Source organism: Paroedura picta, chromosome 12 (assembly GCF_049243985.1).
Source record: "Paroedura picta isolate Pp20150507F chromosome 12, Ppicta_v3.0, whole genome shotgun sequence".
In the NCBI taxonomy this organism is placed as follows: Eukaryota; Metazoa; Chordata; class Lepidosauria; order Squamata; family Gekkonidae; genus Paroedura; species Paroedura picta.
In genome coordinates this window covers 12,061,342-12,086,346 of record NC_135380.1, presented here as the reverse complement: position 1 = coordinate 12,086,346, position 25,005 = coordinate 12,061,342, and the positions used below count along the sequence as shown (strand labels likewise).

The 25,005-nt window shown below is 49.3% G+C and overlaps 1 protein-coding gene across 4 annotated transcripts; it reads left to right on the top strand.

Moving 5' to 3' along the window:
* Positions 1 to 1,170: 1,170 nt before the first annotated feature.
* VSIG10L2 (V-set and immunoglobulin domain containing 10 like 2) lies at positions 1,171 to 23,122 on the top strand. 4 transcript variants are annotated; one of them, XM_077306348.1, is made up of 12 exons: positions 1,171 to 1,285; positions 3,924 to 4,271; positions 5,198 to 5,473; positions 5,880 to 6,155; positions 8,215 to 8,475; positions 9,594 to 9,854; positions 10,582 to 10,872; positions 11,526 to 11,831; positions 17,586 to 17,708; positions 19,058 to 19,082; positions 21,013 to 21,212; positions 22,549 to 23,120. In XM_077306348.1, the coding sequence occupies exons 2-12, from the start codon at positions 3,992 to 3,994 to the stop codon at positions 22,689 to 22,691; spliced, it is 2,442 nt and encodes an 813-aa protein (XP_077162463.1). In that variant the 5' UTR covers positions 1,171 to 1,285; positions 3,924 to 3,991; the 3' UTR covers positions 22,692 to 23,120. The 4 variants fall into 4 exon arrangements, with proteins under 4 accessions (XP_077162463.1, XP_077162462.1, XP_077162461.1 ...); XM_077306347.1 differs by having other exon boundaries at positions 1,178 to 1,321; positions 22,549 to 23,121; XM_077306346.1 differs by lacking the exon at positions 1,171 to 1,285 and adding an exon at positions 2,993 to 3,143 and having other exon boundaries at positions 22,552 to 23,122.
* The last annotated feature ends 1,883 nt before the right edge of the window (positions 23,123 to 25,005 follow it).

Sequence of the window (25,005 nt, the reverse complement as noted above, 5' to 3'; positions counted from 1 at the left end):
ACCTGTAAGTCCCATTGAATAAAATGGGACCTACTTCTGAGTAAATGTCCATAAAGTTGATGCAGCCTTTCTTCTTGTTGTTATTATGCTTTCCCATGGAACAGCTGGCCTTCTTCCCTTCCGATGGAAGGTGTTGAGTCTGACCAGATCTAGGTGGTGATAAATGGGGCCTGCCAAGGATTTTGTTCTGAATTAAGGTGTCGTTTTTGCACTATTAGCCATAGAGAGCTGCTGGGATATGACTATCCAGATCGAGCTCCAATAACCGGCTCACATTACACGCTGTTAACTCGGAGCATGATCCAAGTTAATCACTTTAAAATCCCAATAAATACCCTAGGAGAGATTCCAACGCAATTCTGAATTTTCCCACTGAGATCAATGGTGCATGTTGTATCCCTTCATGAGTCATTGTTCTAGTCTTTCAGCCTGGAGGCATGCACAGAATGTATCTGGCAAAGGGAATTTTGGCTGCCGAAAGCACAGACCTTGAAAATCGTGTTGGTCTCTAAGGTCTGGACTCGAATCTAGCTGTTTTACTGTAGACCAACTTGGCTACCCTGGGGAAACGGTGCCTAGAACTATGACTCATGCAATGTGTAAATGGTTCTCTTTTACTCTTGTTCATTCTTGCCGCAAGCTTTTGGGGGTAGGGTATAAAAATTAAAGTAAGAACTGGGAATCCGCACAGAATTGCAGGGGAGGGGTGAGAAGAAAGCAGTTTGGAAAATTTATCTATCCAACCTTCCCTTCCAGGATTCTGTAAGTTTTCATGAGAACCAGCATAGCGTAGTGGTTAAGAGCCTCTAATCTGGAGAACCGGGTTTGTTTGATTCCCCTCTCCTCCTCCTCATGCAGCCAGCTAGGTGACCTTGGGCCAGTCACAGTTCTCTCTCAGAGTTCTCTCAACCCCATCTACCTCGTAGGGTGTCTGTGGTGGGTAGAGGAAGGGTAGGCAATTATAAGATGCTTGAGACTCCTCGTCCTCATCCTTCTCTTCCTTCTTCATGGTCTTGAGCCAGCCCATTTCCTTGCCTCTCTCTTGTTGCCTCTTTAAATAGACGCTGAACTGGTTTCCACCATCTGCACCTGTTGTGTATGCAGTTCCATTGAACATGGCGCATGCTCTGTCTTCATGAGACCCTCCTCTCTTTTCCTTTGGTTGATTTCCAGATCCTGTGACATACCTTGCGGCATTAACAAGCATGTAGAAGCCTCTACCTTACGAATGGGCCAGTTCGAAGAGCGTTCCTGAGTGGGCCGAGCCGCCCGCGTTTCCTGTCAGGTACGGCCATGTATCCAGTTTCAGCTCAGACAACAGGTGGGTCTTCGCAATCAGACGGATGCGCAGTGAGGCTCTGAGCGATCAGACTCCCTGATAGGTCTCCATTAGAAATGCAAGACCCAGATTGCCTTTTTGTAACTCGAACCACATCCCAAAGAGGGCCGTTGAGCTCATCCGCAATGATCTGGAAGCGGGTCTGTCGCTGCACTTCCTTGTGGCGCTCAATCGAGTATTAAATTCCCCCGTCTCTGTCACAGAGGCAAACGGAGAGCGCATACGTCTGTGCAAGGCAGCAAAACACATGCAAGCGAAAAAGAGGGAGAACGTTTGTTGCTATTTTTTTAAATTATTCAGCAAAAAAAAAACAACTACAAAAAAAGAGCAAATAATAGAGAAGAGACAAGCATTGGTTATTGGGGGAAAAAAGGGAGGGTTGGTATTGCAGGGTGTGGAAAGGCAGAAATCCAAATGGCCAAGACCGAAGCAAAGAGCTTTTGTCAGGGAAATGGGAGGTGAGCAGATTTGGTTCTAACCACCCAGTTCTGTTGGGCTTCTTTGTCATAATTCCCTTCTCTCTCCCTAAGTTAGGGTTATCTCCCCACAAATGGGGTTCTCTCCTCTCTCTCCCTGAGTGGATGGCTCTCTATTGTGAATCCCTTGTGGATGCAAATGCAGTCCTCCAGATGTCCATGGACTACAATTCCCATGAGCCCCTGCCAGCAAATGCTGGCAGGGGATCATCGGAATTGTAGTCCATGGACATCTGGAGGACCACAGGTTGACTACCCCCAGCTTGCACAGCCAATCTTGTCCTTACTCTATATAAACAACAACAAAACAATGACAATAAAATATGCTAAAAAACAAACAAACACAAAGTTTTGTTCTAACTTGTAGAACTTCCACCCAAAATTTTGCAACCATGGACTTACGAATAATCGTTTAGTAAGTATCGAAATGCACTGTCCTTATTTGCAAATCCTTTAGAATGTAATAAAGGGAGAAGAAGTTCTTCACGAGGAACCTCATGAAGCTGGCAATCTGGAAGGATATATTGTGTTGAATCTGGTAAATTTGCAGAGTGTAAACATAACCTCTCCTGAAATGGGATCTTCTGATGTCTCCCAGAGAGAAAATTCATCCTAGCCATCCTGAAAGCTCTAGGCTGGGAAGGGTTGCCCAGATGATCGAAATAGTGGGCCATCTTTCCATGATGTATTTGTAAACCGAATTTGATAGGAGAGCGTATATGAGGTTTAGCAGGAAAAAGATTTGAATATTCAAGATCTAATCATGTCTGTTTTAAAGCGCAAAACCTGACTCATCAAATAGCGTTTTTTTGGGGGGGGAAACAGCTACGGCCTAAAAATATTTTTGATCCCTTTCCCCCTCCAGAGACCACCCACTGAAGAGGTTGTATCCGAGGAGATGGGAAAGTTGGCCGGTTTTTCGGCTGTTTCCGAAAAAGACGCTCCTGCATAATAGATCAAGGAAACGAGATTAAGGAGAAGAAGAGAAATGAATAATTGACAATTAATCAGGGGCAATTCAGAGTAATCTGAGACTAATGAGGGCTGCGGTTCGGCACAAGGGAGGCTGAAAGGGGAGAAGGAGAGCCCTGCTTCCATGTCGCAGGGGGTTAGCGAGGTCTGCAGGAGAAACTTGCACTGGAATAAGTAGCCTCAGGACTGGGGGTGGTGGTGCACAGGCTAGAGAGGGCTGCCAGGCTGGAAGGAGCCCAAGGCGTGTGGCTCCTTTCTCACGCACTGACATGGAGCAATGGGTTATGGATTGGCAAGGAACCTACAGTTTAGGAGCCTGCTGAAAATCTTCTACCTCCTCCCCACGGTGGCTTACGGTGAGTAATAGCCTGGAGCTTCTGCCGGTACAGCCGCAATGCCGAAAGAATGAGTGTACTGAGAGGGGAAAGCAGCACGTGCCCTTGGGACTTGGATGCCCTTGGGATTTCGCAGCATGTGAATTGGCCCCACTGGGCTTTACAGCTTCTCATCCACTTTTTAATGGCTTGTAAGAGTTGCCCCACTACAGGAAGGGTACAGGCTACAGGAATGAGAGGAAGGGTAATCCAGGACCAAGTTAGAGCTGCCAGCTCCAGGTTAGGGACTACCTGTAGATTTTGGGGGCAGAGACCGAGGAGGGTGCAGTTTGAAGAAGAGTTTTTTTTTTTATGCCCCACTTTTTACTGCCCAGAGGAATCTCAAAGTGGCTTCCAATCACCTTCCCTTCCTCTCCCCACAACAGACAGCCTGTGAGGCAGGTAGGGCTGAGAGGGCTCTGAAAGAACTGGGACTGGCCCAAGGTCACCCATCTGGCTGCATGTGGAGGAGGAGTGGGGAATCAAACCCAGTTCTCCAGATTAGAGGCTGTCTCTCTTAACCAATAGGATGTAATGCTAGAGCCTTCCTTCCAAAGTGGCCATTTTCTCCAGGTAAACTGATCTGCTTCTCCTGAAACCCAATTCCTCAAAAGCAACACAAGCAGATGGTATGCCAATCCGGAAACTGAATAAATGAATGATTGCATGAATGATGAGTCAAGTGTTTGAATTCTTCTCCAAATCTGCTGCTGTTTCTTTCTGAGGGACCCCTGAGCATCTCGAGTTGTCTGCTCCCCTTAGGTCAGCTGGTCCCTTTGGAAGATGCCAAGTACGAGGAGCAGGTGGTCAAAGGAGTGCGTGGGCGCTCCATGCGGCTCTTCTGCGGCGATGTGGTCCTGCCCATGGTCGTCTTCTGGAGCTTCACCAAGCTGGGCTCCCTCATTCCCAGGGCTGTTGCCATCAGCAACGGCCTAGAAGCCAAGGTGGAGAAGGCAGCTGCCGTACTAGGGGAGGTGACCTTGAAGAACAGCACCTTGGAGATTGAGGACCTGCAGATGGCAGCGGAAGGGCGGTTCATGTGCCAGGCTCTGTACGAGGAGGACGAGGAAATCAAAGCAGTTTATTTCTATATTGAACTCATTGTCTTGGGTAAGTCAATGCATCTGAGAGGGCGGAGAGATCATGCTTGCAGTATGAGGGCACGTTGAGAAACGCTGCTGCAAAATCACAGAACAAAGCAAAAAGTCGAACATGTAAAGCTGTTGTTTCTCGGCACATGAAACTGTGTTAGTTTGGCCATTGGGCGTCTAGCCATGGAGCATCTACTGTGGGGGTGATGAAGCCTTTCTCAGCATCGATGCCTTGAGTTCCTTCTTCAGTTGGAGAGAGTGGGGCTTGAGCCTATGATGTTAGGCTTGGCAAAGCATGCTCTCTGCCACCAAACCGTGGCGTCTTCCCAGAACATCCAGATTCATTTTAGACTCAGGCTTCTTTCATGTGAACACTTTTCTTGGTCTTTTCTTCCAAACCAGAACTCTCTCTTTTGGACAGTCCATACCATGTCACCCTCTAATAGTCCACATTCCAATTTCCCCCCACTTTTCAGACAGAAAGCAAGTAGCGTGTTAACATTCTGTCTGGATGGGAGAGTTCACATTTACAAAATTTGCATTCATAATCTCTCCCATTGTCTTTCCATCAACTCACAGTTACCATTTCTCCCTCTGCACCACCAGAGGACTTGAAAAAATAAACAGCCAGTAGTTGCTATAGCACTATAGCATTATAGTAGCAGTGCTATAGCAGTTACTGATTTTTTTTAAGCCTCCTGTTGGACTGCTGGCGAAAATTGCAGGGGAAATGGCAGTTAATGATGGAAAGTGCACAGAAGAATTTCAAATGGATGTTCTGTTGCCAATGCAAAATGCCTCTGCATTCCCAGAAACAGGGAATACAAAACAGAGAATCCTCACTGTGTGAATGCAGTCTCAGTTCCAAGGTAGAATTCAGCAGCAGCCTGGCTTCTACGGCCTTCTGGAGAGGGCAAGCTCAGGTGTATGTTTGGTCTCTCCCAGTTCCCGTTTCCAAGCCCTTCCTCCAGATGAACAATTCGACACCCGTAGAAGGCATCCCTGTACTGATGACGTGCTCCGTTAAAGAGGGGACGCCTCCTGTCGAATATTCCTGGCAGCGCCACACCAACCGGGATGGCACGGTGAATGTCACGGAAGCCGTGGAGGGTCTGATCAACATCACGTCAGCAAACCGGACTCAGATGGGGTGGTATACCTGCACTGCCCAAAATGAGGTCAATAGCCAAACCAGCGACAGCATGTACCTTGATGTCATCTGTAAGTAACTGCACTGCCAAATGTTTGGTGGCTCCTTGTTATACATTCCACCATGTCTCAGCGCTGCAAGGCACCAGCAGAAAACAAATCTTAGGTGCCACTTGAAGCAGGGGGGTGGGTGGGCATTTAGACTGCTCCAGTAGGATGGTAGCAGAAAGCAGGACTATCAGATACGAAGGAGGACTAGGCCAGTATAATGATAACTGTCTGAGTGTTTCTACATTGTTTGAATCAAAAGTGTTTCCAGCTGGTTGTTTTTTTATCCACCTGTAAACATTTGCTTTGATTCACTTTGAATGCTGAGGTCAACTGTGATGTCATACCTGATGTCAGATGATGTCATACCTGATGTCAGACGATGTCATCCCTGATTAATTCATTCGTTCTCAAATGTTCTGTCCTACAGATGGGCCTGATGAGCCCGTGATCAGTGTGGAGCCATTTGCCATTAACCAACATGGCTTCTCAGCCAACGAACAGGAAGAAGTGATCATGACCTGCCTGGCTCCTTCTAACCCACCCAGCCACTACATCTGGTTCTACAACAGCTCTCAAGTCTACTCTGGCCAAAAATATGTGATCACCAGGATCTTACGAACTCAGACAGGCACCTATACCTGCCTGGCCCAGAATACCCACCTGAACACCCGTACTCAGACCACGATCGTCCTGACGGTCTACTGTAAGTGATTCCTTCCCACGTGTTGGGCAGGAAGCTCTGGCATGTGCTGTCGCACCTCTTTTCTCTCTGTCTTCTGCATTTTATCTCCTTCCTCTTTCCTGCATATTGTCCCCTGGAGCAGCCGAAAAGGAATCTGAGAGCAATGTCCAAGAAACACCGTGTAGAACAGGGGTAGTCAAACTGCGTCCCTCCAGATGTCCATGGACTACAATTCCCAAGAGCTCCTGCCAGCGAATGCTGGCAGGGGCTCCTGGGAATTGTAGTCCATGGACATCTGGAGGGACGCAGTTTGCCTACCCCTGGTGTAGAACATCAGAGGGGATTGACAGTGACGGGTACATCTTACAGAGATTGTTTCACCGCATGGATGGGTGAAGCAAAGCAAAGTTCCACCGAGCACAGCTGAATGTTCAGTATGCGGGACTAAACCGAAAACAGAAGGATAGCTATCTTGCTGTTTTGGCACTATATTTACTGGGGTTTTCTGTGTATGAGCTGCTGCAGGTTTGCTGTTCTTTCTGGTCAGACTCTTCTAATTTGGCTCTTTATTCAAAAGAGGAGCGGAGGAGGGAGAACAGTATGTTATTTTTTTTTAATCTGTATTTATCCATGAGGTACTGCAATTGATGGTGAGGTCTGCAGTTTATCCGGGTTTTTAAGAGGGAAAGACTTTTTAAAACCAGATTTAATATTTGCTGATCGGAGAGCAGCATGTAGATCTATAGATGTTTCTTGACTATTCTTTTTTTTTTTTTAAGTGATCTGAAATGACTCCTTTGCGTGATGCCTGGAACAGATACCAGCTTAGATCAATCTATGAATACTTGAGCAGTTTCTGGGATCAGGGAACACACAGACCCCCCTGAAGGGAATGTGGATCCTGTCTTATGTGTTTGGCAGAATGAGATATTTCTGAACTGTCCCAATTTCTCCAACACAGAAATCTTCCCTGAACATAGGAAACTTGTACATCTGAGATATTGCTTGCCTATAAATGGGGATCTGTTTTGATGGTAAAGAATTCAAATGTGCAATTCTGGCATGTTCAGTCAGAAAAAGATATGATCAATAAAAGGTGCATTCCCTACCGCGCATCTAGCTATGATCTTAGGTAATATGGTGCGTACCTAGGATTTTGTCTGGACTTTAGGCACAGGCGAGAACAACAGGCCACAATATGGAATGAGATATTCACAAAGGCGAGGTTCCAAGAAAGGAATCAGCCTGCGAACTATATGAGATTCATAGCTGACCATTGACATGAAGACTTTGTGTTGCCAAGCGTGGGACAGATATCACATTGGTTCATCCCTCCATGGGCCTTCCCATCTAAGAAACTCCATGCAATCAGGAAGTGGACAACGTTTTGCTCCCTAGGTATAGATACAAGGGGAAATAGATTGGCCACATAGTAGTAAAGCTTGAGAAAATCCTGTGAGAGGCAAAGGATAGGAAGGGAGGTTGATTATCACGTGGTGTATACTGACACAGAAGTCCTTACGAAAACAACTTAAAGTGTGTTCAGACCAGTGAAACCTTCTGAAATAGTCTTGAATAGCTACCGGTTTAAAAGCTATTTTCTAGGCATATAATTCCTATCTTCATCGTGCCAATAGAACTGCACAAGAGACTGAGCTTAGAGGGAAGAGAATTGTGGGGAAAGGATGCTGGGATACATAGACCGTTTCTTGCAACTCAGCAGGGCATCCCCGACATATGCTTGTGCCAGCTTGTATAGCTGATAGGGGCAGAAGATCCCATCCAAAGATGGTAGGAAGGAAACTCACTCCCAGGATGTGCCACGCACACTTCTGTGGGTGCCATGCAAAGGTTGAGGGGAAGGACCAGCCTACTCCTATCACAGAAGGGCACACACAGGTGACTGAACAGGTGTGTGGGGTTATGAAACGGGAAGGGCAGGGAGTCACTCTAGTTTCCCTCGGCCATTGTGCTGCCAAGTCTACACCAGGTAACATAACCTCCCCACCCGCCATGACCTTCTTGGAGCTGGTAATTCCTTGTTGCTTTTGATGCTGTGTTTGCCCCCCTCCCTGCACAGATCTGCCCCAAGGGAAGCTCAGCTGTATGCCGTTGCCGGCCGCCAATTTCCGAGACCTCGCCCTGCACTGTTGGTGGCAGGGTGGGTTCCCCTCGGTGCAGCTGCGGTGGGTGAAATCCGGAGAGGACAGAAACAGCACGGCAACCCCTTCCAATGCCACTCTCATCCTGCGGGGTGCGGACGTGCGGAATGGGAGCTCGTACGCGTGTCTCGCCTCCCATCCGGGGCTTAGAGGGGACGCCATATGCCAGACCACTGTGTGTAAGTGCTCACTTCTTCCATCTCCTAAAAACCTTTCCTGAAATCTGTGGGCTGAAGTTCAGACTGTGTCTCAATTCTGCGATGTCCTTTTCTTGGTTCTGGATTCTGGTCGTTTCTGAGCCAAAGGGGCTGTGAAGCAGATTCAAGGCACAGCACTCTCCTAGAGAGGTTAGGGGATGGTCAAAACCACATCCTTTCCCCAGGGGTAAAAACCTGTGGGGTGGAATGGTTAGAATGGGGGAGATGGGGAATCTGGGTTCAACCCCCCCCCCCCACTTGACCATGCATGAGCAGACCACACTGTCCTTTCTGCACACATTGGATAACTTGCTATCTATGGACTTTTTGGGCTGGATTTTCCTCCTGTGAAACAGGAAAATCTACTTGTAAAGCACTTTGAAAGAGCATTATCCAACAGGGAACCAACCTGCATCACACCCCAGCCTGTTCTCGGGGCTGAACTATCGATAGGACCTGTGGTCTTTCCTAGCTTAGGCAAGGCTTTTCCTAGCTTAGGGATGTGTCGTATTTGTCACTTTCGAAAGAACAAGCCAGTGCTGAATGTTTATTTAGAATATTTCCTTGCTGCCTCTTTAGAGTTTTGCTCGAGGCAGCTGGTGACTACAAACTACAGTAGAAAACACAAGCCGTCAAAAGCATCCACAAATCAGAGGAGCCCACGAAAAAAGATGTTAAGATGAACCCCTAGTTAAAAGCCTGAGGAGAAAGACATATTTTAACTTAGAAGAAAGTGAAGTAGGTGTCAGGTGAGCCTCAAGGGGGAGTACATCTTAAAGGCAAGGGGCCACCACAGAAAATACCCTGGCTCATCAGCCCCGCCCCCCCAAGCTCACCTCTGATGGGCTGGATAGTATAGGAGAAGATGATACCCTGCTGAGGGTACAGCTGCAAGATCTGGTTTAAAGGTTGGAAGTCTTCAGGGTGGCCCCTTTCCTTTTGACCAGCTGCCTTTCAGTGCAGCAGGACAGATGGACACACTGAGAAAACACTTCCTCCGCTGATTCCTACATGTTAAGCCACTGTAAAAGATACTGTCTTCATCACAGATGAGACCTCTCTGCCTGACAACTTCCTCGAATGTTCTCTTTGTGCTGTAGGGGTCCCTGGTGGGAGCCCCACCTGCTCGGCCATGGCCACCAAGCAAAACGAGTTCCTCATGATGACCTGCGACTGGCCAGGAGGACTTCCCCGGATTACACTCTGGTGGCGAGATTGGCGGGAACACGTGCGGGGAGTCCTGAAACAATCCCACAACATCCTGGTCTTGAAGTCTAACCGCACCCTTGGCGGCAAGAGATTCACCTGCGTGGCAGCCCACCCGCTCCGGGCCAAAGCTGCCGAGTGCCACGTCCGGTTGGGTGAGTGTGCAAGTCTTTATTTCAAAGGCTTCGGGTTTAAAAGGGTCTCCAGAATGGCTTATACGCATGCATGTGCTGTCATGTTTCAACAGACTTAGGGGGAGTGACCTCAGCAAGGGGCTTCCGAGGCAAGTGAGAATCAGGTGGTTTGCCATTGCCTCGCTCGGTGGACTCTTCCTGGGTAGGTCTCCCATCCAAGTCCTGACCCAAGATTGGGACAAGATTCCATATTCCTCTAGGGGGGCTTATAAAAGAGTCAAAACAGACAAGGGTCCCAGTCCCAGAAGAGACATATCTCCAGCTCATCTCTTAATACCCGGTCTCTGTGTGATGCTACACAGGGAATCTGGAGAGATGGGGCCTCATCTGTTGCTATTCTGTGTATTGTGCAGCTGTTAAAGACAAGAGCCTCTTGTGGCGCAGAGTGGTAAGGCAGTGACATGCTGTCTGAAGCTGTCTGCCCATGAGGTTATGAGTTCAATCCCAGCAGCCGGCTCAAGGTTGACTCAGCCTTCCATCCTTCCGAGGTCGGTAAAATGAGTACCCAGCTTGCTTGCTGGGGGGTAAACGGTAATGACTGGGGAAGGCACTGGCAAACCACCCCGTATTGAGTCTGCCATGAAAACGCTGGAGGGCATCACCCCAAGGGTCAGACATGACTCGGTGCTTGCACAGGGGATACCTTTACCTTTAAAGACACAATGCCTCTTGTGTTTCCCCCACACAGAACCTCCCAAGCTTGTGGTAGAGAGAGCCAAAATGTCACTCTTTGAAGGCAACGAGGTCCAACTTTCGTGCCTCCTCCAAGGCGCTTACCTGGGCTCCGAAGTCTTCTGGTACAACAACAAGAACCAGGTCATTCGGGCCGATGCTCAGAAGTACAAACTGAAGCAAGAGAATGCTTGGTTTAACTTGACCCTCCAGGATACAGAATGGATGAGGGACAGCGGGACCTACCGCTGTGCTGCCCTCAATGCTGTGGGGAATGCCTCTGCCACCATCAGCCTCCAGGTGAAAAGTAAGTAGATGTATATAGGGGGGGGTGTATGCTGGGGGGGGTTTAGGGGCCCAAGAGACCTAGGGAAAGACAGTTGTGGCTGTGATCAGCCCCAGCACTGTGATCATTTTGTGGAGTAACCTGAGTTCAAACATCACATGAAACCATGGTTTTATTAACATGGTTTATTAACCATGATTTTATTGACTGAACTATGGGATACTGCAGAGGCCCCTAATATCATGACTATTTCAAGGGAGGGGGGAGCCTTTCTTCATCTCATGCATGCCCAAATTCCCCTTTCTTTAGTTTAGGTAATCTGTGTCATCTGCTCACAAGGAGGCCAAAATACACAATACGATTGCCCTGCTCTGGCTTCAAGAAATGTATATAAAAGAGATAAGTTCAAGAGATGTTGCTTTTCTCCAGCCTACATAAGAAGCAGTGCCTGCCACATTACTCCTCTGGGATTATTAAAGGCCTAGAAGGCCTGTCCCCTCTAATACTCTTATGTAGAGTAAAATGAAAAGCCTTTTTGAAGGTTGTATTCATGCATGAGTCTGCATGTTTGTGTGGAAAAGGCAAATGAGAAGCTGGAGTGGCAACTGAGAGGTTTGGGGCCATAGGAAGATCCCTGTGCAGCAATAACAAGCCAATCTCTTTGCCTCCTGCAGAATACCCGACCCCTCCTAACGTGACAATCAGCAAGCTGATGTATAATCGTCACCGCACAGAAGTGGAGGTGGAGTGGGAGACCGAGGGCCCGGGTAACCTGACGGGCTTCCTGGTCCAGCAGACAGAAGCCAAGAAGGCCATCAAGCGGCAGGCAATCACCATTTGGGAAACCGCAGTCAGTGATATCGACCCTGATGTCCGCGTCCAGAAACTTGGTGGGCTCGATCCTGCAGTGGTGTATGCCTTCCGGATCCTAGCTGTCAACCACCGAACCAGGGGCCACCCCTCTGAAGTAAAGACGCCAGGTGACATGGTTAGCTAGGGTGGAAGAAACGTCTCTGAAGCTTAGGAGACGCTGTGGTTCTTTTGTAGGCTTGGTAGTGGGTCTGGGATGACTTCCACAATGGGGCCAGTAGCAACACGCTCCCTGTGTAGAAAGTCCCAAGTTCAATCCATGGCATCTCTAGTTAGGAGGTTCTCAGGTAGCATAGCTAGCGAGGACCCCTTCCTCAGCTGGAGAACTGCTGCCTGATGACTTATGGATCAAAATCCCTCCTATCTATGGTTTTGCGTTCTGTACCAATGTGGACATCCTGGATCAATCAGGAGCAGGAAGGAGGCCCAGGCTGTGTTACTGGTCATGTGGCTATGTCACAAGCCATGCCGTAATGGCGAAGCAAAACTCTATAGGAAAAATGACTTCTACCACAGAATTTTTGCTCCAATACCACAATGTCACCACAATGTCACCTACGTAATGACATCACTTCCGATCCATGCCGGAAATGACGTTGCCACAGTGCTGGCAAAGTAGGTTGGGCCTCCCAAGTTCCCTGGCTGGTAGTGTGGGCGGGGTCTGGTGGTGGTAGGAATCTCCACCTCCACCAGTGGGGCTGGCAACCCTACTTTGCATTGGTTAGTTGCAAGTTCATGAAAAGGTAACATCAAAATGGCGCCCTTCAAAATGGCAGCTCTTGTAAGAAATCAGATCCCATTCCTGCTCTCTGACCTCTACCAGTTACTAAGGATGCACGGCTGGTGTTTCAAGTACCTCAATGGCTATGGCTTACGGGGGAGGAGGGAAGCTTCGCGGCTTTTCAGATCTCCCTGAAAATTTATACAGCGGCTGTTGATCTGATCCACTCTGCCAAATCTGGTTTGTGGTGTAAACACAACAGGATGGAAGCCAAGCCAAGCTGGGTGAAAACAGGCAGGGAGGGCCAAATTTGGAACGCTATTGGAATGACCAGAAAGAACCCGCACCGGGAACTGCCTCTCCCAAAGCATCCACATCTGCTTTGGGTCTCTCTGTGTTCCGTTGCGCTGCTATTGCTCTGCTTTTGCACTCTGGTTTTGCTTGCTCTTCTCTTCCTGTGCTGCCCCCATGCATGAGGCCGGATTTAGACTTGTGAATCCAGGCAGTGCGGGGTGCTTGCATGCCACTCTTGGGGCGGGGATTAGATCACAAAGGGCAAATTAGAGCTGATGGGTTCTGATGGGATTGTCGTTTCTCTGCCCCATCTTCTTTGCCTAATTGCATGGTTTGGTTAATCCTTCCTGCCACAGATTTCTCTCCCCCCTGAAAAGTGTGCTCCACCCTTCTATGTAATAGTTGCCACAGGGCCTTTCCTGGCTGGCTTGGTTCCTTTGTGAACTGCTGGCTGCTATTTTTTTCTGGGTGTGATGAAGCTCAGGAGGTTCATGAAAGCAAGAGGATTTCTGTGAGCAGGAGAGGAAGACCAGGGCATCAAAATCTCAAGATCCGGGAGAGCCTGTGGCATGCAAAGGGGTACGTCAGCTGCGGAGAGATACCCATCGAATTCTCCCATTTGGACTTTTTCCCTGCATGATCTCACCCTGGCACGCCAGTTTTCAGTGATTGGGAAAATATAGGGAATCTGACATTTTGGTTTGAAATGGTGCATTTTGTACAATTGGAATGCTGATGCTTGGCAAATAGCAAATGGATACAGATTTTATGCCCTTTAACTGTCATGGTTTCCAAGACACTTTGCAGGGACTGTGTTTCATGGGTATGCTTGATGCTATGATTCACTTCAAAACCCCTAGTGGGGAGGGGCTCTAAACCTAGTTTAAATCTGTATTGCAGACACGTCAACAGGGGATAACTATAGAACCACTTCCTACATTCCTAGAGTGGCTTTGGAAATGGCCCTACTGCGGTAGAACAGGAAGGGCACAAGGATCGCTTCCTGTTGATGCACAGCTGATGTGAGCTTCAAAAAGAGACACTGTGCATCTCACCCGTGCAAGTCCCTTTCTGAATGTTACGTCAGCCTCACAGAGGAGCTGCCTATGGCAAACGTAAAATCGTCCCAGCAAGCCCCGTGTCTTCCTCTATACAGCCTGGGATGCCCTCATCTGCCACTAGTCACAGGAGACTGACGAGGATCAGAGACTGGATCGCTCCTAAACACTATGCTAAGTTGGCTCTTCAGGCAACACGGCTATTGCAGACGGCTAGTGTTTGGCTAGGCCAGGGGTAGTCAAACTGCGGCCCTCCAGATGTCCATGGACTACAATTCCCACGCGTGGGAATTGTAGTCCATGGACATCTGGAGGGCCGCAGTTTGACTACCCCTGGGCTAGGCCACCTAACTCCTTTCTAGCCCCTTGGCATATCATAGGCTGGGGGCCACATGGAGATTTGGGGGTGAGACTGGAGAGCACAGGGACCTCAAAGGGATACATTGCCATAGAGTCCACCCTGCAAAGCATCTCTAGTCTGCAGATGAGCTGTAATTCTGGGGGATCCCCACGTTCCACCTGGAGGCTGGCTTGGGACTGGCTCTTGTCTCCTATCCAATGTCACCTTTAGGAGTGGTGTACAAAGGGATGCCAGCCACCAGCTGGAACCTGAAGATCCCCTGGAATTCCAGTATATCTCCAGACTACAGAGACCAGGTCCCCTGGAGAGAATGGATGATCTAGCCCTGCAGTTCTCAACCTTCATAATGGCGTGACCCTTTCATACAGTTCCTCATGTGTTCTTTCACAGAAGTTAAACCGAAACTGACCAATGGCGTGAAGATCCATTGTTCATGATTGTATATAAATTGGGTTTTTTTCCGGGGTTTCTCGGTTCGATTCTGCCTCTTGCCCCACCATGCCGATCTCGCTCTTTTCCGCTGCTCCAGACAGATGAACACTCTATCTTGATCTACCCCGCAAGGCTGTTGTGTGGATGGCGTCCCTTCCAGCCAAGCTGCTTGCCCTGCTGCGACCCCTGTGACCCCTGTCCCGACCCCCAGGTTGAGAACCACTGATCTAGAGGGTGTGCTTTATGGCATTGTACCCCACACTGAGGTCCCTGTCCTCCCCATCCTCCACCCCAACTTTCCATGTGTCCCCCCACCCTACAAATGGCAATCCTGGTTGTACTGTTACGGGTGGGGGGAGGGCAATGCACACAATCGAGGCGATTCTAGAGCCAGAGTACTGATCCTTAGCCCAGAACATCCCTGCACAAATCTTACAGGCCACGGTATACACATCCCTTTGCCCCAAGGCATAGTGCAGTGTCCTTTCAGACTCGTGGGCAGACCCAGTAGCAAAAGAGGCGACTGGATTGATGCCGGGACCTCCTAATCCTGCCTCCTGCCTGGTATTGGATGGCTGCACATGCTGTTTGACCCTGCCGGGACTGGGTGAAAAACGGGCTGCCTGATCTCCCCATAAGGACCGCAGCTGTGGCAACAAGGCCCGAGCGCAGCTCAGGGACAGCTTTAGTAAGGTGCAAAACCAAAACGAAATGCTCAAGAAAAACAAGCAAACTATTTTCTTGGAAAAACTGAGGAGATTGGAAACAGATGCGGAGCAGAATCCCCGGGATCCCCCCCACCCCCCGCAGGAACAAGAGCAAAGTTTATGTCAGGCCTCATTGAGGGCTTCCTTAAGCAGAGAAAGAGTTCTCCCCCCTGAAGACGGCAGCGCTTGGGGGCAGCCCCACACGCTCCAAAGAGGGGATTGGTCTGATCTGGCATCGTTTTGTGTACAGATTCTTGAGGAGGCATCTGATGCATTCTCCCCGGATTTTGGAGGTCTGAATTACGCTGTTTTGTTTCCAAAGATGAATATGGGGGTTTGTTTCCGAAATTTGTGCAGGGGGCGGTGCCTGCTCTGTTTGCCGTGAGCTCCCTTGGCTGCTCTGCACCTTGTTTCTCGTCTTGGGCTCTCATCCAGCCTGTGATCTTGGGCTCAAAGATCTTACCTGCTGAGAGAGGGTGGTGGACCTTCTCAGTCCTCATTTTAGGGTTGCCAGCTCTGGGTTGGGAAATACCTGGAGGTTTTGGGGGTGGAGCCTGGGGAGAGCAGGATTTGGGGAAGGGAGGGACCTCAGCATGGCAGAACACGATAGGCTCCGCCCTCCAAAGCAGCCATTTTCTCCAGAAGAAGTGATCTTTGTCATCTGAAGGATCAGTTGCAATAGCAGGAGAGCTCCTTGACAGCCCTACTTTTGTGAGAAGAGGTTGGGCGTGTTTTCTAGCTTCAGTCAATGAGATTGTAAATGGTGAAAATGAATTACTTAAAAATCCAATTTTTTGTTCACATGTACTGAAGCTGATGCTATGCATACACCCCATGTGGTGACTATGTGTACTGAGACCATGTATAGCATGTTGGTCCAGTAGGTGAGGTAGGAAGGTCAGAACTGCTTGACTGAAAGAGGCTCTAGGGCAGGGGCATGTGCAGGCAGGGGCTCTTGGGAATTGTAGTCCATGGACACCTGGAGAATCACAGTTTGGCAACACCTGCTTTAGAGTATAGGGATTCATCATTACTTTAGGATGCTTAGGGCTGATCCTGTGTTGAGCAGGGGGTTGGACTAGATGGCCTGTATGGCCCCTTCCAACTCTATGATTCTATGATTCTATGATCCTGCGTTGAGCAGGGGGTTGGACTAGATGGCCTGTATGGCCCCTTCCAACTCTATGATTCCATGATTCTATGATCACATTAGAATCATAGAGCTGGAAGGGACCTCCTGGGTCACCTAGTCCAACCTCCTTCACTATGCAGGACACTCACAACCCTATTGCTCATCCACTGTCACCTGCCACCCCCTTGAGCCTTCACAGAATCAGCTTCTCCGTCAGATGGCTATCCAGCATCTGTTTAAAAATTTCCAAATTGCAAATTTCCAAATTGCAGGCCTAATAGTGTAAACCATGAATTTGCTATCAAACCAGCATTTAAGAATATATATTTATACTGCACTTTTCTCCCAGAAGGGAACTCAACTGCTTACAAAACTGTTTCCCTAACTCCTTTTTATCCTCCCAACCACAACCTACTGAGGGAACGACACAGGGTAACCAGCCCCCCCTCCCGCACCGTTGAAGCAGGAGTCCCTCGCCACCAGACCCTGCCCCTGCCATCACTTAGCTGGCCAGCAGGGGGACTTACCAGGAAAAAGAGGCAACAATGACAGCAACGTGGCCATGTCACTTCCGGCGTGCACAGGAAGTGACATCATCACATGGGCGACATCTGGGTGATGCGCTGGGATTTGGGCAAAACCTCTGCTTAGCTTCAAATTCAAATTCAAGTTCCCAGTCTGCCGTGAATAAATTGCTGCTGGGTAACTTGAGCCTGTCAGTCTCTCACACTGATCTACCTCACAGGGCTGTTGTGAAGATACAGTGAAGGGGAGGATCCTGGATCCCTGTGTTGTAGGCTGAAAAGTGAGGTGGAAGAGGCTGCTGCGTGCCACAATTTATCGACTTGTCATAGAGACTATAATATCTGTCACAGAAGATCCTTCGCATCCTACTGTGAAGGATGTTGAGCCCCAGCCCCTGCCCCCCAGGACCAAGAAAAAAGGGGATGTCAAGATGCTAGGCTGATCCAGCAGTTGGGAAGACAAAGTATATTTAGAATGTTACCATATAGAGGACGAACAGTAGAGAGACTGCAGGTTTTCCACTCCCCAGTTCCTACATACAGAAACAGGGGAGCAGGTAACTGAGATACGTCTGCTTTGTCCTCTCTCAAGGCCCTTTAGCTCCGCTCCAACAGCACTTTCCTCTCTCTTGCAGCCGACCCTCCGTTCAATGCCTACCCTGCCGTGATCGGTGCAGCAGTGGCAGGAATGATTGTGGCCACGGTGGTATCTCTGCTCGGGTTTCAATACATCATTCGGAACCGGGAGAACAATCCAAGTGAGTGGTTGACTATTTTTCTTCCCTTTGCGGCCGGCTCGGAGGATCCCCAGAAATCCTTAGCTGAGAGGGGTCCCACTGGCTTCTCTCTTTATGGATGTTTTTGCGCAGCAGGTACAGGAGAAGTTCAGGGTCAGGGGGATGGAGGGGCGGCCTCAAGAATTCCACCTGCCTCATTTTGGCATCTTTCTCTCTCTCAGAATGAGGCGTGGAACCTCAGGATTTCAGCAACAGCTTGAACCTGTCTAGCAATCGGTAGCTGCCCATTCTAAACTTTTGCTTGCCTTGGGATCATAGCAGTTGCCATGTGTTCCACTTAAGCAAAGGGTTAAAGTGAGCGACTATGGATTCCTAGAGAGGCTTTTTGTTCTTTAAGGGTTGGTTAAATTCCTTCTCTTCCTCATCTCTCTTTTCATTCCTTACCAGAGGGATTTGGGGTGGGGCCAAGGGGTAATGTTTCCAAAATGCTGGCAATTTGGGGGTGGAGCCTGGGGAAGGCGGGGTTTGGCCAGGGGAGGGGCCTCATCTGGGTATAAAGCCATAGAGTCCACCCTCCAAAATAGGCATTTCCTTCAGCCTGGAGTTGTTGTAATTCTAAAGATCTCCAGGCCCTACCTGGAGGCTGGCAATAGTGGGGGTCAGCAACCGCCGCCAGCAGCCCTGCAGAAGAAAACATCTGCACATGAGCCATGGAGTTATGTCCACGTAGCACAATGACAGGCTAATGGGGTGGTCAGTGGACAAGGGAGAGAACAGAATAAGGAGGCACGGAGTTCCCAGGGGAAAAGCAGAAATCCAAATAAATAAATCAGCACTACTCAGTTCCCACATGGAAGTGGGAGCCAGAAAAGTCAAGCAAATTCGCTAGGGTAAAATAATCTCCGTGCCATTTGCAGAATTACAAAGGGAGATCGCAAAGCGTCCTGCCTTCATTCCAAGCAAGTGGATCGGCAGTGCAGCAGGAGGGATCAATTTCTGGATTGCAGGCTGCTGAGCAGGGTTCTGAAACGCAGCCTGGACATTTAGGGTGGGGAAAGGATGTTTATTTTTACGGGTTTAAAGCCACACCTCTAGCAGCAGCCCTGTCTGTCTGCTGGGGTGTGGCATCTCATGTGCAGGCTACATCATTGCCCAAAGTTCCCACTAGAAAGACAGCCTGAAGTGCATCTGCTCTCACAGGGTGGCCATAGTGTACATTTGGGGCGGTAGGAACGTGTTGTGAATTCCCAGGGCGAGGCGACCAGTCTCATTCTCAGCCGTCTTTCTGGAGGCTCCTTGCATTGGTTGAATTTGGTTGTCCTTGCAAAAACATTCATCAGACCCTATCCCCTTGGGTTATGTCTCCGCAGGGCTACATGACCTCCTCTTCAGAAGGTAAGTGTCATCCAAGATTCCTTTCCTTTCCCCATCTCCTTTGGCTAGCTTGTGGTTTCCTTCATTTCGTCTACCTACTTTTATTAGTCCCTCATCTGGATCCTAAACAAGAGAGATTAAACTAAGGTGTGTTTTCCAACAGAGCACTTGCCCCATGCAGACACAGGACGTGACATCAGGGCCAGCCCACGCAACTAGCAGCTGCCTAGAGCACCACAGGTAGAGAGGTGGCAGCCAGCCCCCTAGTCAAAACATATAAAATCACATATTTACTGCTGTCTCCAACCAAAACCAGTTGCAGTACAGAAAAAGAAACCCTTGTATATCCACAGACAGTTTCAGTCAATGTGAATCCATGCAGAAACATGGAAGGCCGATCAGCCGTTTGGATAATTAAAACAAAATAAATACAAGAGATGAAACCAATTATTAAGAATTTTAAAATTCCTAGCAACCCTGGATTAAGGGCCTCCCTGATGTAGAAATTCCTGCATACCCAGAGGAATGGGAAGGCGCCTGTAAGCCGCTTTGAGTAGGGAAAAGCGGCATATAAGAACCAACTTCTTCTTCTTCTTCTTCTTCTTCTTCTTCTTCTCCTCCTCCTCCTCCTCCTCCTCCCCCACCCCCGGGATCTGCAGATCTAGGCACAGAATCTCGCCACCTGGCAGGTAGTTTTTGTCAGAAAACAGATATTCCAACCTGGTTTTATCGAATCGGCCAGGGAAACCTTCCAGCAATGGGCCTGTAATCTCTTTACAGCTCTTGATGATGATGATGTTATCCGTTCAGTCGTGTCCGACCCTCGGCGATTCTATAGGAAAGTCTTCGCCATGCGCCCCTGTCTCTGACTGCTTCTTACAGCTCTTACTGTAGCGATCACATTGGAAACTGTGGTCCCCTCATTGCCCTGCTAGGAACAGGATGCAGGCTCAGAGAGGCCCTTGCTGAGTTCTCACCCCACTGTGATGCTGGGGGAGTGAAAAGATAGGCATCTTCCTGGAGGATAAGGAGAACAGGCACGACTTCCGTCCCCTGATACAGTACTCAGAGCAAAGGGAAGGGGAAGTGCTATCTTCCTGCATCCCTATGACATGGCATGGAGGTGGGTGTGGGTGGGAGGAGGGCAGGTGCTATCTTCCCACTGCCCACAATGATGGGAGGTGGTTTGTTGGAATATTAGCTAGATTTCGGTTTTTAGCTGAGTGCACGATGGCTCAGGGCATAGCATCAAGTTGGGCATCTGCCACACAAGCAGGCAGCCATCCGGGTCATGCATTGCATTCTGCATGGACAGGGACTGATGGCGGGAAAGGGCTTCCCTTCAGGGCCTGTCATTACAGGTTTCGGTGCCTCTCCCTTGGATCTCTGGGCAGTGTGCTAGCAGTGCTCCTCCCAATGAGCATGACCACCTTGTTTTATGAACCGGGCATTTTTTTCCAGCTTCCATTTGCACGTCATTACAGGTTTCGGTGCCTCTCCCTTGGATCTCTGGGCAGTGTGCTAGCAGTGCTCCTCCCAATGAGCATGACCACCTTGTTTTATGAACCGGGCATTTTTTTCCAGCTTCCATTTGCACGTGGACCTTGCAACAAGGCCACGTTTATGACTGCATGTACTGAAGGCGGGAAATATGCATGTTGCCCTTTTCACATAAGATGGCGACTGGGTGCATAGAGTTGACCATGCACAGCATGCTCTCCCAACACACAAGACCAGAGGGCCAGAAATGTAATGAACGAGAACTATTGCACTCTTTAAATATTCCATCCTTCAGAGGATGACGCATATAAATGGCAAGCAGCTAAATTTATGCCTCCACGAGGACTAGAACCCTAAAAAAGTGACAATCCTTTGGCATTTGTCGAGAGAAGGCATTGAGAAGCAGGGGCATTTCTGACCGTTGTGTGCTGGCTGCATCCCCTCTCTTTAGGGACGGTGCCGAGGCTCAGGAGCGCATTAGCAACCCAGAAGACGCTGAGCCAGAGGCGACAACCGCGGTGGATGGAGGGGCCGGTGAGCAACCCGGGGAAACATCTACTGCAGCCGAGCCAGAGGTGACAACAGCGGTAGATGGTGGGGCCGGTGAGCAGCCCAGGGAAACCTCTACTCCAGCCGAGGAAGCCTCTGCAGGTAAAGGGGATGAATGCCATTTCCCTCATTTGGGTACATCCAGCCAACAGAGAGCCTGCAGGCGCATCCCAGGGCCTCCTTGGCAGAAAAGAAGGGCCAGTGTAAGTGAGAGGCCTTGGCTCACTGGCATAGTACCTCCTTTGCACACAGGTGGTCCCTGCTTCAGGCCCCAAGCATTTTGAGGCAAAGGGTCTAGGGAAGTTCCTTTCACCTGAGACTCTAGAGCAGGGGTAGTCAAACTGCGGCCCTCCAGGTGTCCATGGACTACAATTCCCAGGAGCCCCCTGCCAGCGAATGCTGGCAGGGGGCTCCTGGGAATTGTAGTCCATGGACATCCGGAGGGCCGCAGTATGACTACCCCTGCTCTAGACAGTGGCTGCCAGTCAGAGCAGACACCAATGCGCAGTTGTCTGACTCAGTGCAAAGCAGCTTTCTGTTGATCTAGCATGAGGCGGTTGGGTACTATGGGGGTCGGGTACTCCAGAGACAGAGGTCTCAAGCAAACTGAGGTTTGTTGGGTAACACCCAACCTTTGCTTTCATAGGGCTGCTTCATGCTCAGTCTTAATTTCTGGTTACCCACAGGGCCACTTCACTGCAATTCCTCCCTCTTAGCTTTGTTTGAGCACAGTTCCTGGGTGGTGGAATGTGCCGTTAACTCACGGCTGACTTTGGGTGACCCCTGTGGGGTTTCAATGCAAGAGACAGTCAGAGGTTTTTTTTCCATTGTCTGCCTCTTCCTAGCCACCCTAGGCTGCCTTACTAGTTTCCGATCCAGGCACTCACCAGGGCTAGCTGTACGCAGCTTCCAAGATCTACTGAGATGGGGCAGAATTGCCTATTGTGGTCAGGGCACACAGGTCTTTCGACGGGCCCAATGAGTTTTTTTGAAAAACAAAAAACACACCCAGAATTTTATCCGTGGCCATGATATGAGTCATGGATTTCCCGTGAGTGCGAACTTGCACACCTGTGACACACCTTGACTCATCTGCTGCCAAGCATCCTTCATGCACCTCCCCATTTTAGTTCATGACTGTAAGGCATGCATATGCAGCACATTTGTAAAAAAACACATACTGGTGCTTCGTACATGACCTTTTTGTTTGTGAGCATAACGTCCAAGTCCCCCCTGTAGCAGAATGGAAACCATAGCTTTTTGCAGTTCCGGTTGGCATCAGACCTCAGCTGGAAGATTTTTGCTAAGCTCCCCCTGCATATCAGATCTCAGCAAGAAGGTCCTGAGGCTATCCACGAAGTTCCCTCCTTGCCTTCTCCCTGCTCTATACTTCCACGGACCTTACCTTTTGCATGAGTGGGTTTTCTGTCTTTTACAGCAGACAGCCCACAGGATGTGGCAGTGGCCTCAGAGGATCCAGCGCCGGGCCAAGGGGACGCCTCTGACCCAGAACCTGCTCCAGCTCCCACTGATGAGGAGGCTCCAATTAATGTTACAATCACTGTGACAGCAACCCCATGACTCCCATGCATTCTGACTCCTTGTTCTGGGGCAGGGAGGGAGATGCGATGGCCGGGAAGACCGGAGAAACAGGCCTTGAGCCTGCAATGACAAAGACTTCCACGTCACAGGGCTGACCCTTTGAAGGACAAAGGCCATCTTTAGGGAGTGTGCCTACCGCATGTGCTAGGGGATTGCAGTGCACCCTTGGAGCGAAGAACAGATGGCCTGAGATAATCCCGAGGCTGCCTTTATACAGAGGGAACCTATCCTACCTTTCTTCCTCTTTACAGACCCTTGAAGGGCAGTTCTTGGTCCAGGAATCAAGGCCTTAAACCTGATTTGTACATAGTTGCAGACACCTGGATAAAGCTCAGGGCGGGACACCTAATATCTTTGTGTGTGAGTGACCATTCAGAAGAGCGACTCTGTTAAACAGTCTGTTGCACTGAGAGCGTGGAACTTGTTGTTTTTTTCTTAAAGGGGATGAAACCCAGAGCCACAGCCCAGGCAAACGAGGAAAGGTGACATCCCTGAAGCGTTTAGAAGAACGAGAAAGTTTTTAACCTTTCTCATGGCATCTCTAGGGCACTTGGGAAAGAAGATTAGATGGAAGTCTGGTTACTGCAGCGTTACTAGGGTTCCATCAACTCCAAATCCCTGTGCAAGACGCTAACCGGCAAATGAGTGTCAGAATACCAGCTGGGGATATTTTGGTTTCTCTACCTCTGTCTTTCAGAACACCTTTTACCATCTCTGACTTGAAGGCTCAGCTATGACCCCCAGGAATTCACCACTGCCGGGCAACAGCCCCCCCCCCCATCACCCAGTCTCCTCTTTTACTGCATCTCTGATTTAGGATATTTATTTCTCGCCTGCATCTCTAAAACCCCCATACTATTTCTGCCTTTTATGCAGCTCTTCAAGCCAAACGAGCACTGCCACGAAACAAAGGCAGCTATGCTCATTGGCATTCCTGTTTCTGAAGTGAGATGAGTCCCAGTTTGTTTGTGCAAAAGGCAGGGGGAACAGAGGATGGGGCTAGCAGATGACCAGGGCAGAGGTACGGAGCAGACAGTGTTTGCTCAGCCCAAACAGAAGAGAAAGGGGGATGGGGACACACAGGCTACCAGGAGTGCTAACTTCCCCACAGTAATCCCTCCTGGTTTTCATCCGGGGGGCCTCGCAAATGTGGCATGTCAACACCAACTTTTACAGCAGGACGCATTCCTTTCATTGTCTCCCAAGTAGACCGTTGGCTGCACTGTGGGAACGGCCAGCCTCACCAGTATCCATCCCCTCATCTGCCCTGGAATCTCTTCATCGTGTCATCTCTTGTTAGCTCAAGGCCCCGGCCAATAAAACAGCAATGGGAACAAAGCTGCTCTACAGCAAACAAGAACCAGAGTGTCTTGGTCCTCCAGCTGGGCAACTGGATGGGTGGGAGGCAAAAACTCCCCCCCCCCCGCCCACACACACACACAACTATGCCAGCTACTTACTTGGACATTCCAGTGCCCTTTTTTCTGCAGCAACACCAAAAAAGCCCCCCAAATAAACTGGTAATCAGATCCAAGAATGCCACACAAGGGAATTGAGCTTTTGCCTCCAGGTGCAGGGAAGTCCCCTGGACCTTTAGGATGGATATGGAAGCCAGCACTCCTAAAGCAGTTACATTAAAAATTAGGCTAAGTACTGGAGGAACACACAAAAGAATGGAGGATGAATTCTCCAGGGAGCTTTAGTATAGCTTGCTTTACTGGAGTATCCAACCTTTTAACCCTACTGAGTAGCCATGGCCAAAAAAGGAATGGTTTGCTCCAAAAACAAGTCAAAGGGCTGAGCAAGCTTCTGCAGAAAGCAAAACTCTCCAGTTGGTTGTCAAACAAGATCACAAAAATTGGGGGAGTTGTCCACCTGGATGCTGTTGCTCGGCAGAATGGAACCCTCTTACGTGCACGGTGTGGCAACCTGGCTGAGGCCATCCTCATCAAACCTGAAGCAATGTTTAAGTGGTCTGAATAAGAGGTAATAGCCTACGGTTTGCTTTGCATTTTTAATTCCCCCTTATTGTTCAGGGTAGTCATGGGATTTGTGAACCTCTTTTGCAGAGGTAGTCAAACTGCGGCCCTCCAGATATCCATGGACTACAATTCTCATAGGAATTGTAGTCCGTAGACATCTGGAGGGCCGCAGTTTGACTACCCATGGCATGCAGAACACCAGCTGAAAAGGGAGGCAGAAAAAGTTACGTTGAAAGGAAGGCCCAGGAGTACAGGTGGCACTTGATAGAGCTCCAATGCCAATTATTTGTTCAGGAGAGGATGCTAAATCG

What these genes read in the sequence shown, in the direction of transcription:
- VSIG10L2 (XM_077306345.1), top strand. Translation starts at nt 3,065, where the DNA reads ATGGGTTATGGATTGGCAAGGAACCTACAGTTTAGGAGCCTGCTGAAA. An exon ending in CATCAGCCTCCAGGTGAAAA is followed by an intron (nt 10,873 to 11,525) that starts GTAAGTAGATGT and finishes TGCCTCCTGCAG; the next exon opens with AATACCCGACCCCTCCTAAC. An exon ending in CATGACCTCCTCTTCAGAAG is followed by an intron (nt 19,083 to 21,012) that starts GTAAGTGTCATC and finishes CCCTCTCTTTAG; the next exon opens with GGACGGTGCCGAGGCTCAGG.